This window comes from Cibotium barometz, chromosome 15 (genome assembly GCF_041138505.1).
Source record: "Cibotium barometz isolate CiBa-2024 chromosome 15, ASM4113850v1, whole genome shotgun sequence".
Taxonomy (NCBI): domain Eukaryota; kingdom Viridiplantae; phylum Streptophyta; class Polypodiopsida; order Cyatheales; family Cibotiaceae; genus Cibotium; species Cibotium barometz.
This window is the reverse complement of record NC_141060.1, coordinates 22839234-22859303: the sequence shown is the minus strand read 5'-3', so window position 1 is coordinate 22859303 and position 20070 is coordinate 22839234. Positions and strand designations below refer to the sequence as shown.

The 20070-nt window shown below is 42.0% G+C and overlaps 1 protein-coding gene across 4 annotated transcripts in view; it reads right to left on the bottom strand.

Annotated features, from left to right (window-relative positions):
* LOC147631077 (phenylacetaldehyde reductase-like) overlaps window positions 1-11296 on the bottom strand; it is a 56760-nt gene extending 45464 nt beyond the window's left edge. The window contains exons 1-2 of one of the 4 annotated variants that reach the window (XM_086809404.1): window positions 10760-11296; window positions 126-239 (exon numbers count right to left, since the gene is read on the bottom strand). In XM_086809404.1, the coding sequence (XP_086665530.1) occupies window positions 126-231 (106 nt within the window). In that variant the 5' untranslated portion in view covers window positions 232-239; window positions 10760-11296. Of the gene's footprint in view, window positions 1-125; window positions 240-6984; window positions 7134-7308; window positions 7538-10759 lie in introns of those variants that run through there. The other 3 variants (XM_086809406.1, XM_086809403.1, XM_086809405.1) reach the window with 3 other exon arrangements.
* Between the last annotated feature and the right edge of the window lie 8774 nt (window positions 11297-20070).

Genomic DNA, 20070 nt, shown 5'->3' with positions numbered 1-20070 from the left:
TGGATGGTTAGAATATTGACAATGATGATGAGTTTTGGCACTTGTGGTCGTTTATAACATGGTAAAGATTATAAATTAAGTATTAAAACACCAACTGATGCAAGGTAAATGAACCGGAGACAAACCTGGTTCGCGAAATGTTGCTCGGACAGTGTAGCCTTTCTCAAGCAAGAGCTTGATTAGCCAAGAAGCTATGAATCCGGAACCTCCAGTGACACAAACGGGAGCCATCGCTCACTCTACATAGCATATAGCCCATGATACCAAAATTAAACAAACTCTAACTATTCAATTGGGATTAGAATCAAAACATATTCAATCTTGGTAACAACTTGCACACAGCCTCATTTTGAGCTCCCAATGCACAATCCTACACATGTCAATTTTCTTGCAGCGCCATTTAGATTGGTTAGGCTAACTATGTCAAAGAAGTGGCAACCATGTACATGAAACATCTGTTAGCAGTCATCTCCTGTCTGTACCCTATTACACTGTAGGGAGTGAGGGCCAGTGATGTGGGTGTGCCGCCCGTGTGAGGTTTTCTCCATTGTCCATTTTCCCATTTTTTCCAGTCGTGGGGGTGATGTTTTTTCCCTGTCAGCCTGTAGGTTTTGGCTGCTCAGGAGGGGCCCTGGTCGTGGGCTGGCCAGCTGGCCATCTGGCCATCTGCTGGCGGACTGGTTTTTTACCCAATCATGGGACATTTTGGGGCTGTCGGCCTGTATTAGACAGGGCCGATTGCAGCCCCAGCCCATATATATTGGGGCCCACAGTTCTGTACGGGATATCCTCTTATATATAGGTGAGTTCGACACCATCTCTCCTCTCTTGTTATTCTGCAGTTTTCTGCTCTCTGATTTCTGTCTCTTTTCCGCTGCACATTCCGACATGGTATCAGAGCCCCAAGTGACTTGAATCTTTGGAGACAGTGAGAGCTTTAGAAGTTGCTGTTTTTGGTGCTGATTGGAGAATATCTGGGCTGTACGGGACGTGCAGAAGCCGGTAGAAAGTGGGCGTCGTTGCTGGACAGCCACCTTGCAGCAAAGTGCAGCCTCTTCTTCAAATTTTTTTCCCACCCACTCTCCCTTCACAAGACCACGTGAACCCCCGAGATGGCAGATTTGCTCGAGATGGCGGAGAAACACGTGAATATCCTCACCCTCCCGATGTTCCCGGTGGACCAACGTTTGGATGGAAACAACTATGGCATCTGGAAGGTAATGATGGAGTCTGTCTCGGAGTCATATGATTTGGCTAACTTCATTATGGTTGGAGTTCCAAGGCCAAATTCGGAGGAGGAGGAACTAAGAAAGAGCGGGAGGCCCATGCATAGTTGTGGGATTGTGTCAATGCCCGTGTGCATTCTTTCATCTTCCATAATTGCACACCCCAAGTGATCAATCATATCAAACACATGACGCTGGCCCGAGGGATTTGGCAGCACTTGGCCTCTTTGTACAATCGGGTATCGCCCATGAAGAGAATTTCCTTGGAAGTGCAAATACGAGTGATGAATCTTGCAAAGTCTTCGGCGATGCGAGAGCACATCAACAAACTCCAAGCTCTTTAGCAAGAGGTTCTTCAGGCTGGAAACCAGAGGACATAGCCATCACCCTACTGTCTCATCTATCCCCTCAGTACTCAGCTTTCTATTCTTCTTTGATCACCAGTGGGAGGCTCAACATCATTACTTGGGAGGAGCTTGTGCCGATCGTTTTGGACCAGGCGGAGCAGTTTCTGAACCCTCCATAAGGCAGAGGTTCTGAGGCTTTGATTGGCCAGCGGTCGAAAAGCCGCAACAACACCACCAACAACAAGGACAAAGGGAAGTCTTCACAGTCGAAGTCTTCTGAAAGAAGCCCGACTCAGATCGTCTCAGATCGTGATGCCCTGAAGGTCGAGCGGACCTGTAACCATTATGGCCAAAAGGGTCACTATTGGAGGAAATGTCCTTAGCGGAGCACCGAGAAAGGTGCCGATTCCTCAGCTGCAACTCCGAAGACTCCAGCTTTTGTGCACTTGGAGATTATGGACACCAGAGCTTTATCTTCTTCAAGCAGGGAGGCAGTTGGTCTCACCCTTGGGGATACTCGGGAGTGGATTCTGGACAGTGATGCTTCTAGGCACATGACTCCTTCCCGAGAGTTGTTACGGGGCCTTCACATCTTTATTGGTGACAAGTCCATTATCCCGATTCATAGTGAGGGCAGGTTGGAGATCATCCCCGATGGCAAAGGGGGGAAGCATTCCTCCCCAGTTCTTTATGTTCCATCTCTTTGTTTTCATCTTTTGTCAATGCATGAGGTTTGCAAGATTGGCATGCGGGTGGAGTTTGATAAGCATTAAGTTGCTATCCGCGACAAAGCAACAGGCCAAGTTGTTTGGGAAGGCAGAGTGGAGAATGGGATTTACAAACCCTCAGCACTCTCTTCTCTTACTAGTACTCAGCTCGGTGATTTGTGGCATTTTCGTTTTGGTCACTTGAATGTGGACGCGTTGCGACCGGCTTTCCAGGACCAGATGGTGAATGGCTTGCCAGATGTTGGAAGCAAGCAAGGACATTAAAGTTCTTGCATTTGTGGGAAGCAGCATAGGGAGTCTTTTCCGAAGCAGGCTACTAGGCGGGCTTCAAAACCTCTAGAGCTGATTCACACTTGACTTATGTGGACCTATGCACACCCCATCCTTGGGAGGCGCCTTGTATTTTATGCTGATTGTGGATGATTGTAGCAGGTTCACACACAGGTGTATTTTCTACCACATAAGGACCAAGCCTTTGCTCGGTTCAAGGACTGGTATGCTTTGGTGAAAAAGGAGTCTGGATTGTAGGTGAAAACATGGACTAACAAAGGAGGGGAGTTCTCTTCTAATGCTTTTGTGCGGTTTTGTGCGGAGCATGGCATCAAGCGGGAGCTGGCCACATAGTTGCATTCCGTACCCGTACTCATCCAATGTGTACCTTCAGTACTTTCCGTACCACTCCATACGTACCGTAACTCATACGGATAAGGCATGAGGTCCAAATATGAGGTTCAATATACAACACTTATTTGGCCTGTTTTTTAATTATTTTAGTCAATGTTCGTTGCTCAGTAGTTAATAGGTTAGTTTTCGTTTCAGTATTACCATTGTCTTTCATGCTATTTTTGTATGGATACTAGATATTTCTTATTTTACACACACACACACACACACACACACATATATATATGTATAGTGAACGTACTTAAAGTACTTATCTTGATGCGTACTTTCATACTCGTACGGTACACGTACCATACGGCACCGTACCTAAAGTACTCAACCACTATGGTTGGCCACAATACAGGGTCACCTTCAAAGAATGGAGTAGTTGAGCGAAAGAACCGGACTGTGGTGGAGATGGTGAGAACGATGTTGGAGCATCAAGACCTTCCTTGTCCACTTTGGGAAGAGGTTGTGGCTACAACTGTCCATATCCTCAACCGATCTCCGACGACTGCAGTGCCTAGGATGACTCCATTTTAGGCTTATTTTGGCAAGAAACCAGATGTCTCCCATTTTCGTGTTTTTGGGAGTGATGCCTATGTTCACATTCCAAAGAAGCAGAGGGGGAAGCTTGACTCAAAGTCCCAGAAGCTTGTTTTGGTGGGATATAACTCTCTTTCCAAAGGCTACCGGTTTTATGACTCGGAGTGGAATGAGGTTGTTGTCAACAGAGATGTTGTCTTTGATGAGCATGTTCCAGCTTCCACTGTTGAGGAGCCACCACTTCTTGGAGAGCTAGATGTGTATGAGAATGAGTCCCGGGCTATTGTTCCAACTAGCCAGCCTCATTCAATTGTAGAGGTTGAGCCCGAGGTTGGAGATGTGCCACAGCAGCATAGCGGCAAGAGGCTCCGCTCCGCATTCTGTTCGGGTACCGAAATGGTTGTTGGATATCATTCGAGAGTTTGGTGTAACGGAGTATCCCTCCGAGTGGACCACAAAGGATGGACCTCGAAGATCGCATAGAGTTCATGACAAATGTCAAGCAGAGGAGCATTTATAGATAAATTATGCCTTGATGTCTCGTATCATTCGGGACATTCAGTTAAAGAAGCTTTCCCAGGAGACTTGGAGGAAAAGCCATGCAAGTGGAACTAGAGGCCATAGAGAAGAATGGGACTTAGGAGTTGATTCCAAGGCTGTCGAAACGGTCAGTGGGCCTACAAAACCAAGTATAAGTATGATGAGTCCATGGACAAGCAGCCACGTTTTTCTTTAATGAAGGGCTTTATAAATGATTTTAAAGGTTTTTAGAACCTTTTAAGTTAAAATCTTTTTGCCCCCTTCACACTTGGGGTTGTCCACATAAGGGCTCCCTTTTTGACTCCAACCTGATGCCATTCACATTGTCCACCATGTCCCCGTGCACACCTGCATATTGTCCAGAGAAAAACACAGGGTCGTGACAGTCGGGGCCATCGGTCACGCTGGAGTGCGGAGGCTCGGTCCGAGGTAACTCCTCTCGGGCGAGGTAGGTCAAGAGCAACTCGTGGAGGGTCCACAAGATCCACTATATCGATGTCCTCCACCTCCTGGGTCCAGAAGAAACTGGTGATGGTTGGCTGGCGAGGGAGGGGGCGGGGTGGCTGGGGCTGAAGCTCTCTCAATAAGGTGTCCCTGTGTCTGCGGAGCTCAATCAAGAAGAGGCCTAGGCAACGTTGGTCCTGGAAGTCAATGATCTTGGAGAGTGGACCAAATCCGTCACGAAATAGACAGTGAAACCTCCCACGGATCGCATACGGATCGCATAGTATACTCCGTCTCGACCTCTATGTGGCATAATCGGCAAATCCTCTCTCCTCTGGGTCTCCGTATGAGCTTCCCGGCTCTAAAGATCCGCTCAGCTCTACCTGTCATGGCATGGGACATGTGAACACTCAAGTAGCTCGGCCGCTGGATGAATCCATCCTCAGTGAGTGTAAGGAAGTGATCTCTGTAGAAGTGCATCTTCGTGGGGAGCTCTGAAGGTGTGATCCATGTGCAATGGGTGTAGAGGCTGAGAAGATCTAACCGGATAACCCGGTTGGTATCCTCATGAGAGAGCTGGAGATAAGGGGAGTCCAAGCTGTACTGAAAGGGGAGATAGGCGGTCCATGCGGAGCCCATATACTGAGAAGCAAGTGGAAACTAGTGCATACCATACTCCAGAGTGGCCCTCAAGTGCTAGCTGTCTTGAGGACTCCAGGGCAAGCCTCGGGTTCCTGTGGGGATCCATGTGACTGATGTGATGCAGGTATTCGACTGTCTGGAAGAGTGCATCAACTACCATCGAGGCTGCAGCAAACTCTACCTGGATAATCTGGTGTGGGACTGATGGTTTGCTACAGATCATATGGGAGAACATCATGACTTGGGGCCTCTCAACTCGTGCCAATATTCATCGGATAAATCTGGCCCCAGAAGGTTGCTCCATAAATCAAGGCTAGTGTGACGAGGGTGATGTGAATGAATCTGATGTGATAAGATGGAAAATGATGTGATTGGATGAGAATGAGTACACATATGAATTGGACGTGGATTAAAGTAAGGTAGGTGTAGTCAATGGGTTTCTTATCTTCGGCAAGAGCTACTTTGAGTAGGAGACTCCATGAGGGAGGCAACTTCAGAGTCATCATTCAATGGTCATGACATCATTGTCTTTGATAGCTAATCGTGCATTGCATTTTCATGTGCTCTTCAAGGTTTTCTTGACGTTGAAGCCTAAGATTTCTGCTTCTTAGCTACCTTTGATGCTTCCTTGGAAACTTCCCTCATCTTAGTTTGGAGCCTTGCTTGAGCCTTGAGATGGTAATAAGGGGGACTGTGAGTAAGTCCTCCTTTTATGCTTGTCAAAGCCAGCCCTTCGTCCTGGGCTCTTGGAAATGTGCCTGGAAGCACTACCGCTCAAGTAAGCTCAAGGCTGCATATCCCTGTGTCACTATGGCATGTGATGCGGGAAGCATGGTGAAGCGTGGGCCACTGAAAGTGACACCAAGGTAGACATAGGATGAGACAATCTCCACAGGATTCCCTCTATATGTGAAGCTCAATCTAGATGTGAAGGAGCAAGAGGTATTGAAGACCATTACCTTGGTTTTACCAAGGTTTAACAGGGAGGTCCCGCTGAGTGCAGAAGTCCTGTAAGGCATCCAACTGTGTCTGTAACCCCTCGGCTGAGTCTCAGAGGAGGACGATGTCATGTGCATAAAGTAGTATGGGGATCAATGTGCCTGCCAGTGTGAAGCCAGCCCCGCCTAATCCATCAATGAACCTTGAGATCTCATCAATGTAGAGGCCGAAAAGAGTGGGTGATAGTGGGAAACCCTGTTTCACCCCAATAGTGCTGAAAATCTCTTGTGATGTACCTCCTGGGGCTCTCACTCGTCGAGTGACGAACTCATAGAGGGTAATGATGCTCCAAACCATGTCAGATGGGGCTCCTATCTCCTGTAGATGGTGTAGGAGGCAGGCTCAAAGTACAGTATCAAAAGCTTTGCAAAAATCCACAAAGCAACAGTAAATCCTCTGATGTCGCGCTCTACCCTCCTCGATGATGGCACGGAGGGTGAAGATGTGGTCAAGGGTAGAGTAGCTCCTCCGGAGAGAGAGAGAGAGAGAGATTAACATCTACGAAAGACCCAAAAGGGTCTATGAGACCATAAGTAATACAATGGTACCACGGATATACTAAGCCATGGAAGAACTGAAAAGGAAATGAAAAAAATGGAAAATATACATCCTTTGTACAGCACTAGGCGTACAGAACCCTACGCCATCAAGCCTTTGGATCATGGCTGTTTTACAGCTTGCAGATTACACAGGATTATGGCAGGTTTACAGTTTCTTATTTATTTATTATAAATCTCCAAACAAAAATGTCATCACACTGCCTTAGGCAATGATATGTAATACTACCCATTTGCATGCATATCTTCGAGGAAGGAAACAAGAAGTGCCAAGACAAGGTAGGATATTCACATTGGTAGCTTGTAGGGCTCACTGATATTTGGATGGGGGGATGCTAGCCGCCTCTGCCATTATGCTGATTTTCCACACCCATGCATAGAAGTGTGCTAATTCACTATGAAGATTATGATCTTTGCGCTGATGGCTTGTTGGGACTCTGAATGGTTATGTGATTGTTTATAGATTTAGGCCCCAACAAGCCATCAGCGCAAAGATCAGGTGTTATTAATGAATGCCTAATCAGCGCAAATCTAGATTTAGGCCCATTAAGAGCTCACATAGACTAATCAATTCAAAAATTAGCAAACATAATTTTTTATCTATTGGTTGGTGTACCTCTTCAATCTTGAAAGCAGTCCCTGAAAAACGAGCGCGTTACGAGACCTTGCAAGCATTGGGGCTGGCTCCGTGGCTGAATCCTAGGCCGGCCAGCTTCAAAAATATGCAATACTTATATTAAAACCTTATAGAAGCTATATCAAATATACCCCCACCTTTTCAGAGGATTTAGCACTACACACACATGCACATGCATCCTCTCTCTCTCTCATACATATACACTCTCTCTCAAATGTTGAAACTCTCTCTCTCTCTCTCTCTCTCTCACATGTACACACCCGTACATGTACTAATGCAAACACGCACTCTTCTTCTCCCACACTCTCTCACATAAACTTCTATATCTCTATCTTTCTGCTTCTTTTTTCGTAATAGAAGATTATATTATCAAAAATTACTTTACAAATGGCCACATGTGGTATCTCTCTCTCTCTCTCGGCCCCAGCCACCCTGCCCTCCCTTGCCAGCCAACCATCACCAGTTTCTTTCCGGACCTGGGAGGTGGAGGACACCGATATAGTGGATCTTATGGACCCTCCACGAGTTGCTCTGGACCTACCTCGCCCGAGAGGAGTTACCTCGGACCGAGCCTCTATACTCCAACGTGCCCGACGCCCTCGATCCCCCCGTCGACCACGATCACCTCATCAGCTCCACATCAAGGACATGCGCCACCGCCATCGAGCTACCTTTCCACGTAACATAGCTGAGGGAGATCTCTCGGCCATACTCTTCAGCCCTATGCTTGATATTTTGGAGAGTGGTATGCCATCTACTCAGAGCTAATGTTGCTCTCATGTTTCTATGTTCTAAGTACTCCTCCATGATGAGTTTCCATGGACAGTGAGATAGCTATGTTTATGTTTTATTTTCCATTCCATCATGAGATATGCCATAGACATTATTGTATCACTTTGGTCTCATAGGCCCATTGAGTCTTTAGTAGACACTTAATATATCTTTCTTTCTCTCTCTCTCTCTCTCTCTCTCTCTCTCTCTCACACACACACACACACATACATACACACTTACATACATGCACACGTACCCACATATATACACACACTCTCTCACACACACACACACACATTGTACCTTTAACTTTTTGCCTTTCTACCTTTTCAAACTTTTTGACATCTTGGTTCTTTTCTTGGAGATGGCTCCTCATGGTATAAGGCTCATGGAAAGCTTGATAACCATCCTCTTGATGGGAAGTTAACTCACTTACGCATCATGGCCATTGTATGAGATTATTTTTAGTCTTATATTAATCCATTATGATTTATCTCTAATCAAAACTTTATGATCACTCCATTTTAATTAGTATCAGAGCTCTTGGCTTAGATCTTTACTTAAAGAGTGATTAATAATAATCATTTTTGAATTATGCTTAATCATGTTTTTAAAATGTATTTTTTAATCTTAATTAATGATAATCATTTTTAGATTACTGTTAATTCAATTTTTCGGAATGCATTATCTTGAACATGTTAATCATTTTCAAAATTAATTTTTACACAATATTTAGATTTACTATTTTTTTTGACAAGACTAGCAATGAAATTTGTGTTAATCATTTTCGAATTTGTATTAATCACTATTTTCATAATCTTAATACACTTCACTGTTTGATTTCTTGAACTTCTTAATCTTGATTTTCTTGAAATTTTTCAAATTTTCGAAATTAAGATTTTTGTAGATATTTTAACAACCAATTTTGAACGATTTTCCCTACAATTTCAAATATCAATCCTTAAAGTCTTATTTCTTCAAAATCAAACCCTAGATTGCCAAATCTTTGAATTCTTAGAGAAAGATTACAAAAATAAGATTATTGTGCAAAGAATCAAGATTACAATACAAAGTTGTGCAAAACTATTACAGATTTCAAGATTTTATGTATGCAATTAGTACAGATTTTCAAGAAACTATAAAATTTTAGTACGGTTTCAAGAAAGTGCAAAAAATTTTAGTACGGTTTCAAGAAAGTGCAAAAAATTGGTGCTGTTTCAAGGAAGTATGAAAAGGCTTGGTGTAGTTTCAAGAAGTGTACAGAATAAAGTTTACTGTACAAACTCAAGAACACAGTTGAAAATTATAGTGTAGAGTACAATTCTTTTGCAAATCTACAATGCAAAACAGAGCAATTTATAGATTATGCAAAGTTTATTGTGTTGAAATCAAATCTTGATGCAAAATAAAACAAAAAAAGAAATCTTGACCAAATCTTGTCACTTTCTTGTGAAAAAGTTAAACAAAGGTTATAAATCTATTGTATTCGTACAAATCTACACATATTAGTATAAATCTTGATATATTACAAGTAAAAGAAACAAGAAAAGTATTAAAAAAACACTATTTTCAAGCACATACCTTGGATTACAACATTTTAGCACATTTCTAACAAGAAGATATATAGCATATTGCGGCATTACAGATCTAGACATCAATATTATGCAGAGAGCATGTTAATGACTAGTTGATACAAAAGAGTACAAGTTTTACAATTTCAAGTGTAAAAATTCAAAAAGTATATTGGTTAACACTTTGTTTACAAGTATGGCCCTACTAAGAATTGAACCCAGTCCATTGGTATGAGCCAGTGTGCCCTGTGCACAACATGGTTCTCCTAGCTTGCACACAAGGTTTCTTGATTGTGAATATATCCAAGAAATATGACAAAGTTTGGTTGAGAAGGCAAACAATTTGCAGCTTGGATCTTGGCATCATAAAACCTTGGATTTCTAGCTCTGCAGAACATCATCATGCACAAGACGAGTGAGTAATCTACTCAACACTAGCATGCATCATTGAGCTGATTGAACTCTTGACAATAGCAACAAGTTCACACATAACCTCTTCATTGAGCTTTTGTGACCTTTAAACAATGGTTACATAGCACCATTGGAGTGCAAACATGGTTTTTTTTTATTGCAGTTTTGGAACAGCTTCAATGCCTTGGTATTGGTTCAAAGGCTCAGCATATTTTTCCCATTTCAACATCTAGCAGGTCGATTTCAAAAGATCCTTAACAATCAAGGTTGCCAATGGGATCACTGATTCAGCCACATCAAAAATCTACACAAACTCCAAGCATCAGACATCAAAGAGTTTGGATGTCAGCTTTGCTCACACCAACTCCATGTTGATAGCAAGTAGAGGGGTTGGCTATGGATTGAGCAGCACTTACAAGAATATTATGGCTAATTACATGGAGTTACTCTCAAAATATCTAAGCATGACTTGCATCTACCATGGATTGGATGAATCACATTTTTGAGTAAGTGGAAAGTAGACAATGTACATGGAAACAGTCTTTTGAAATCACTGAGCAAAACAAACAGCAACCTATAGTTGTGCTTGTTGCGGCTCCATTAGTTGGCTTGCATCTACCATGGCTTGGATGAAGCTTGGATACAAACTCTAGCTGTGCTGGGGACTTACATACCTTTTTATACAGAAGACAGTTCTATCCCCTTCTTGCTGGCATTCATTTGCCAGTTTCTGTTGTTGGCTCAGCCAGGTTGTGCGCAAAGACCTTCCCTTGTACAACCGCTCTTGTCACACAACCGTACACGCTCAATCGTAACCCAATCCGCCATGTATCCAAGCCAATGCATCATCGCCTGGTTCAAGTCTCAGCTTGGTTCAATGCATCATATCATAGCCTTTGCTTGTTCAAGGTTCAGTGTAGGCATCAGAGTTTAAAGACGTATCGTGCAGTGCTTTGCTTTCATTTTCAGCCAAAGGCACACAACACTTTCAAAGCTTCATCGCCTTTTCTTGCAAGGCTCAGCCAAAAGGCTTCAAAGCTTCATCGCCTTTTTCTTACAAGGCTCAGCCCCAATGACTTCATCGCCTTCTCTGCAACGCTCGGCCAACGTTTTTTAAAAAAAAAGAAAAAGAAAAGGGAGGCAAGCTTCATTGAACGGAAACAGCCAAGCTGAGGAGACAGGCTGCAAGACCCCAACGTGGGAGTGAAAAAAATAAAGAAGAAGGAGGAGCGACGTGGGAGTTCAAAAAAATAAGAAGAAAGAGAAGGACTCCACTTAGGGTTTGTGTGTTCACACCACACCCTAAGCTTCTGGCCACTTCACATTTCCTATTATTGGACTAGCCTATTCACACTAGGGGCAGTTCACGCGCGTAGAGGCATGTTTGGGGTGATCTATATTGGCTGGGCATTTTGTTTACACGTAGTGGTATTTTGTGAGATGTGTCACACACATTAGCACTTGCCCACATTGTGGGTTTATTCACACTTTTTGAGTTCCCTTGGTGATTTTTCATGCATGTGAGGTGTGCCACACATGTTGATGCATTATTCGAGGCTTGTTCATATGCTTTGAGCTTCGTGGGGGTGGTTCGTGTGCCGTGTGGCCAATTTGGTGTATTTGTGGGCATTCACACATGCGCTTTTCGCCACTTTGGTGCATTTGAGGGTGTTCACACGTGAGCCCTACCTCGTGGATTGATTTTTGCACTATTTTTGACATTTGGTGGTGATTTGCATTCAATTTTGGCCCTTGTTCATGCGCGGGCAATCATTCTGAGTATTTTGGTCATTGTTTTGGACCTTTTTCTCATGTGCGGGTGGCCATTGTATGAGATTATCCCTAATCTTGTATTAATCCATGATGATTTGTCCCTAATTTGAGTTTTATGATCACTCCTTTTCACGCTCTCTTACATACACATACGCGCACACATACTCTCTCTCTCTCTCTCTCTCTCTCTCTCTCTCTCTCTCTCAGAGAGTTCTACCGTCCTCTAAGCGACTTCTTACAAGCGAACAAAAAAACTGAGCAGGGCGTGGCAAATGGGATCCCAAAAAGAAGACCAATTTAGAATGAGTCTTTATTGTCCCATTGAATTTCAATTTTAATTTCAATTTGTGACATTCAAAATCAATTTCAATGCACCCACCCATTAATGGACACATACTATATGAAAAGGGTATGAACAAACACTTTTGCAATTGTAAGTGAATTCACCATAATATTGAGCTACATCCAACTGGGCAGGCTTTGCCGCGTGAGCTGTCCTTTGAACACTCCCCACCAGCTATTGCAACCGAACTTTATCGAGGCACACACATGGCCTATCTTTAAACATGCCTTGAGAATAGGGACAGTATCACATCCTAACTCAAGCCAAATACCATCTCATGAGACGACAAAATAACTCAAGAAAGTAAGCCATAAATGTAACGCTCCTCTCTAAGGCTCCATGAATCTCCTCTCTAGCAAATGGTGTTAAGCCACTGAATCCAAAGGCCACATATGTAGAGCCTCAAAGAGTGGAAAATTATCTAAGAAAAACAAAGGAGGGACCATCCCTCATCTACGAACCACAAAGAGCATAGAGGAAGCATATTGCAAATGAAGAAAATTACTCAAACCAAAGACAGTGTCTCATTCGTGCATTAAGCATAAAGTTGCCAGCAAAATAGGTAACACTACCTCTGTCCATAATCCTCCACTCTCATAGTGACCATATGGGGAGTGATACATGACAACAATCCACCGCCATATCTCTAGATGTGGTATACGGCAGTACTGATCTACCCAACCAATATTCTCCCCTATAACCCAATGCAAAAATAATCATTACATTATAACCTTTTTCAAATTGAAAAATTCAAAGGAAGGAGGTAGGTAGAATGTTATGGAATACCTCCCATGGATGCCATAATCAACAACTAGCCTAAATCAAAGAGTGTCGATGCACCCAAAGAAACTCCATATCGCACGTGGTCCTCTGTGATAGTGTCCCAACGAGGCCTAGACATGGCACCGTATCGAACACCTCCAAAGGGGAGGTCCAAAAACACAAAATCTGCTGCCCAAGACACGCACCTCCCCTTCCTAACATACTCTCAACCTTGCACTGGCATCTTTGCATATGCTCATGATTCTTTGTGTATGTTGGATTTTTCATTCTTCCCGAAAAATCCTTGCCACTTATAGCGATGTAGTCATCAACTATAGCTAGACACTTGGGATCGCCCCCCAAGAAATCCTCCCCAAGCATGGCATAGTGTGCAAATGACCCATATCTTTCAAGTAAACAAAGTATCTATATGTATATACATGCACACAAATCATATTAGGTTTCTTTTAGTTGTAGAGCACTAAACTAAGAATTAGATAAGATTCCATTCTACTTTTCATAAAGAAGATATTCACATAAGATGTTACGTATAGACTCTAATCAAGCTTCTTCAATGCCTTTGCATCACCCTTTTTTTCCTTTGTCTCCCACGAGTCTCTAAAAGAAATAAGTGTTTCCTCTTCTCAATCTTCACCTCTTCATAGTAGTTGTACAACAAATAATCTTAGGGGACAACAACACCATCATGAACATCATGAAAATCTCTCAACAGATCCTGAGCTCTCTGCAATATTTTTTCCAGAGTCACTTCTCTCAGAAGCTAACTACATAATAGAAACATAGATGTGCACAACCCATATATTAAAACGAGAATGCATGGACATCAAATGTAGGAGTCCAATACAAAAGATTGTCATGTGCAAAGCCAAATTGCAATAGAAGGCTACAACTTACTGTCTATATATGTGGTCTCCTCGAGCAAGGTCGAACATAGATTTAGTGGTCTTGTTCGCCTCCAGCAAAGACAACCAATAGATTTTAGATTCGATGATGGGAACATCACAGAAGGTAAGCAGGTTCAACCTCTCCAATGTTGCATAGCTATCTGCTCCCCATTTCAGAGACCATACTTTGGATCACTAGTCATCACCATGCTTGGGGTCAATTATATTGAGATATATAATGTGTCCAAATATGAATGGGAAAACAAAAGAAACTATAGAAAAAAAATTATTTTTTGGTCTTGGTCTTGGTCTTCAAGGAGACAATTGTCTTCAAGGAGACAATTTTATTTTGTTTGTAGTTTAAATACACATGCTTTAGTTGGGACAACATTTTGAGATGAGATAGTGAATTTTGCAAACATTTTTGCTGAATATCATGAGGACTACTTAAAGGATCTCCCTGAGAGAGATAGGAGGTTAATAGCTTAGATTAGAAGGAAATACACTAAGGGTGTTGAGCAATGGTACCCTCTTACTCGACAGATATCTTGGAAATCTTGTGTATGATGTGAGTTGTTGCTATAATGCCTTCATTTATCAATTGCATGGTTTTCATCTTTGTTGCATGCTTCAAATCTTTGTCGATGTTTGTGGTTCAATGTTTTCCTAGGTTCAAATCACAAAATTGCTGAACAAGATGCTTGAGCAAGCAAGATTATCATTATCTAAAGATAAGATCATAAAATTGGAGGAGAAGGAGATCAAGGAATTGACCACTCGATATGCTAATAGAATTATCTGAAGATAATTCTATTATCATTATCATTATCTGAAGATAAGATCATAAAATTGGAGGAGAAGGCGATCGAGGAATTGGCCACTCGATATGCTAATAGAATTGTGAAGGCAAAGAGAAGTTGTCTCCACATTTTTGGAGAGTTCCCAAGCATAGCATGATTAATGTGTGGTTGGAAATGTCAACTGGCAAGCCTAAAAAAAATATAAGACAAGTTTTGAGCAAGTGCTCTTTTATTCGTGTATCTCTCTACCATCTTTTTTTTTATTTTGTTTTAGTACATAAGCAAATGGCCAATACATATATTCAAAGATAGCCATTTATATTCTTAGATATATATTCAAAGATAGCCATTTTATATTCTTAGAGTTAACTTCTCAATATTTTATAGTTCATAAATAAACAAAGACAAAGATACACTCACTAGTTCATCTTCCTGCAAGCTTGATAGAAGTGCAATATCACTCACTCTTGTCGGATCTATGATGTGATGCTTTGCCTTTTTATTTGAAAATCTATCTTTTATTGCAGCCTTCCAAGCCATTGTGTGGTGATTCCCTTCCCAAATGTAAAACATCCTACCTGTAGGCATGCGTAATTAAGGGATTCTCCAAATGTCCTCCTCAAACTCCTTGTTGATGGCTTGCCAACAAATAGGATCCCAGTCTGCCATTATCTCCTCACTAACCATTGTGCTCTCTCTAGCACATGTCCACATGGACACAATGAAGGCATCCTTTTCCAGTACATACCCCTCATTACCAAAAGTTATCTTCAAACCTTATACATCATCTCTCAATCCCCTCACCTTTGCATATGGAATAAGCCTGTATAGTGGAACCATTGGACATTGAAAACAACCAAAATATTGGTTTTTAATATCAGATCTTCTCCCCTATCTATATACATTTTTTTCTCATCCCTGTTATCATCTGGTGGAGGAATCTCAGATCTCATAACATATGGAACAATTTGCATGTTAGAGATCTCATAACATATGGAACAATCTGCATGTTAGATTCTTTTGGTGCCACCTCATCGTCCATCTCATGATTGCTACCTGCAACAAAACCATCAAAAGTCTGGCCTTCAACTTCTTCACCCACATCCTCTTCTTCTTGAAAATCTATCTCAGTCACTCTACTAATCTCCTCCAAACTCTCTGAGGGTAGAGGATCATGGTCTGTATTCCCTCCTTGCCCCTCTTCGCTTTTGATAGACACAATTCAAATGTTATGAAGAGAATTGAATTTAAAATTAGAATGTAACATGGCATACATATCACACAAATATACTTCAAAGTATTCGAATACAAACATACATATACATCTGAGTATCCACAATACATGGCATTTGACAATCCATGGCCAAACTTGACATGGCAACATTATATACCTATGAGGTTTTTCCCATAATATGCCTCCCTTGTCCATGTTTTTTATGGAGCACATAGCATAGCCATGTGCTTGCCAACACATCATGGCATAGCAAAAAAGTTCACAACTTTTGTTAAGACACACCCTTGAATACAAAAAAATTTATTGGCTTGCTTATAAGATAAAAATCTAGACCTTAGAAGAGTTGTAGAGATTCACAAAGCATAGTTTGCTAGACTCTAGAGGTGTTTCATGGCCTGCTTCCAATAACTACTGCTGCATGACTTCCATATTGTAGGAGGTGCATCGAGGCTGCTCTGTGTTGCAAGTGATATATGGTCATGCAGCTTTGCCTTCATCTTGACATTGCTATGCCTTGTGCCCCAGGAAAAACATGGCCATGGTGTATCCCCCTATAGCCATGTTTTTAGTGGAGCACAAGGCCATACCCATGTAATAGCTGAGTAGGAAGCCAAATCTAAGCAACCATGGTGAAATAACCAATTTCACCCTGATTATTATCGCTTAGCTGTATTTGAAATTCCACATGCTAAAATAAGAAAAGTGAACATCAAGGAGGCAGCACCAGTGCGGCCTCCTACAGTGATGTTTTTTTTAATGAGATGCAAGTAATGTACAAACAAGGCTAACATACCTTAAAGGCAGTCTTGGAGGTTTTGAATTGTGCAGCATTGCCTGCTTGCTCTGTTGTAAGAGGGCGAAGGGGTGAGTGAGGGTGAGGAGGAGAGAGGGTAAATCTAGGTTGCAAGGAGGGCAACCTAGCATTTTGTTAAAAAAAATTAGTAAAATTATTTTGACTACACGCCCATTCATGATATTTGGGGCCTTGGAATTTGTTTAATCAACCTTGCCTTGTCGAAGCTCTTGACAGTCTATCCTCTCCCTTAGGTTCATGTTCTCTCTCCAAGAATAATGTGATGATGGAAGTGTAATCGAGTGTGGTGGAGGCGCCTTCTCCATCCCTAGTCTCAACTACTTAGGTTCTCTAATTAGCTCTATGTCAAACCATTTAATGGGTCCTTCTTGCTATGGCCTCAACAATGTGGACACCTTGGTGCCTAAAAGATTTCTCTTCTCACCAAAGGAAAAATTCTTTTTGAACAAATGGTATATAATAACTCCCCCTATCTCTCCCCCCTCTCTCTCACTCACTCTCACTCTCTCTCACACACACAAATACAAAATAATTACACACACACACACACACACACACACACACAAATAAACACACATACACATAAACCCACTCCCCCCCCCCCACACACATACACATAAACCCACTCCCCCCCCCACACACACACACATACATATGAGCTCACATACACACACACACACACACACAAATAAACGTACATACACATATATATATAAACCCACTCAACACACTCACATACACTTTGAGAGCAAATAATATAAACACCCTTGCCACCCAACTGCATTTCTGAGGCCTTGCAAGAGACCAATCTCAAGTGACATAAGTGCTAACCATGGTACTGACTCGTTGCCTACCAAGTTTGGTGCTATTCTGATGTAGTTTGTCCCAAAACGAATTGGACCAAGAACTTTCAGTGTGAATTGATATATATGTGTCACATAGTGAATATATCTAATAATCAATTACATTGATATATATGTGTCACATAGTGAATATATCTAATAACATTGAATACAGGTGGCCGTTATTATTTTGGAACGATTATATACCATCATTCTGTATTAAGTTTTGTTTTGTGTACCATATCTTTAAATTTGCACACACACACACTCTCTCTCTCTCACACATGCGCACACGCACATATAGTACACACACTCTCTCTCTCTTTCTTACATACATAAACACTCTCACACACACATACACATATATACTCTCTCTCTCTCTCTCTCTCTGAGTATCATCTCGGAGTCTTACAGTTCTGTTCTTATAATTGTAGGACAATCAGTTTATTGTACTTTTTAGTCTCATTTAGTTGTTCTCTTTGATGAGACACCAACTTCAGATGTACTCTCAGTTTTGGTCTCATAGGCCACTATGGCCTCTTAGAGACGTTAATATATCATTTCATTTCATTCTCTCTCTCTCTCTCTCTCTCTCTCTCTCTCTCTCTCTCTCTCTCTCTCATGCGCGCATGCACACACACACACACACACACACACATACACTCTCTCTCACACACACATGTAAATATATATCATCAATAATTATGTTTTATTATATTTAGACACATATACCTATATATACATGTGTATTTATTAAATAAATAAACACACATACATATATAATTTTAATTAATTAAATTTTAATAAGTGGGGATGCATGGTGAGGTGTGTTCACTCTTAGATAAATGTATCTTACATACAATATCTTTTGTCTTTTCTTTACAATAAGAGAGAGAAAGAGAGAGATAACATCACTACCAAATATGGCTACAGCAACAAGCAAAAAAATAAACGTTTTAGGTGTATAAACATAGATTTACTATAATGATGAGAAGTTAGTGTCCACAAATATTTTTTAAAATTGATAACATATAGATTAATATATTATCTCGTTCTTCATGGTTGGTTGATGGCCTGGCTAGTCGATAGCTTTGGGAGGACATAAGAATAGGAGTGAACACAATTAGAGAGTGATGAAACCATATCAGCACACATGCAAATGAGAGAGAGAGAGAGAGAGAGAGAGAGAGAGAGAGAGAGAGAGAGATGAATACATCTAAAGGCAATGTGAGGAGCGAGCAGAGTAGGCTAAAATAAAAAATTCCAATGGTTTGCAATGTGAAAGAAAGAAAGATACTTTGTGGTTAATCATAGAGAACATCGCTAGTGAAAGTATGGGATACAAGCACTTCACAAAAGTACAAATTAAAACATGATTGGTGCAAGTAGTGGCATGGTTTGCATTGCCTTTTTTATGCTTTCTTTGGCATTCAACATATTTTTCCATAGCAATGCATGGACAGCTACACGTCATCACACACCTCTATATTATCATAGATGCTTACAAATTATTGTACGATGCACATTATCATGAACATTTAGCCTTGGATCTATGATAGGCCGTAACCATGCTTACATACTCCATGCGATGTGTGTGTGTGTGTGTGTGTGTGTGTGTGTGTGTGTGTGAGTGAGAGAGAGAGAGAGAGAGAGAGAGAGAGAGAGAGAGAGAGGTATTAACATCAGTAGAATGCAACACGAGGGCATATGCAACCAATGGTGGGACTTGAACTCGGGTGGATCATGGCCTTTATAAGGGCCCTCGCACTAGCCAATCTGCCCCACTTGTGGGTGGCAGAAAGGTAGTGCAAGGGTCCTCTTTTATTACACACACACACACACTACGAGAGAGAGAGGTATTAACATCGGTAGAATGCAACACCAGGGCATATGCGACCAACGGTGGGACTTGAACTCGGGTGGATCATGGCCTTTATAAGGACCCTCGCACTAGCCAATCTGCCCCACTTGTGGGTGGCAGAAAGGTAGTGCGAGGGTCCTCTTTTATTACACACACACACACACACACACACACTATGGGAGAGAGAGGTATTAACGTTAGTAGAATGCAACATGAGGGCATATGTGACCAATGGTGGGACTTGAACTCGGGTGGATCATGGCCTTTATAAGGGCCCCCGCACTAGCCAATCTGCCCCACTTGTGGGTGGCAGAAAGGTAGTGTGAGGGTCCTCTTTTATTACACACACACTATGGGAGAGAGAGGTATTAACGTCGGTAGAATGCAACACGAGGGCATATGCGACCAACGGTGGGACTTGAACTCGGGTGGATCAAGGCCTTTATAAGGGCCCTTGCACTAGCCAATCTGCCCCACTTGTGGGTGGTAGAAAGGTAGTGCGAGGGTCCTCTTTCATTACACACACACACACACACACACACACACACTACGGGAGAGAGAGAGGTATTAACATCGGTAGAATGCAACACGAGGGCATATGCGACCAATGATGGGGGAGAGAGAGAGAGAGAGAGAGAGAGAGAGAGAGAG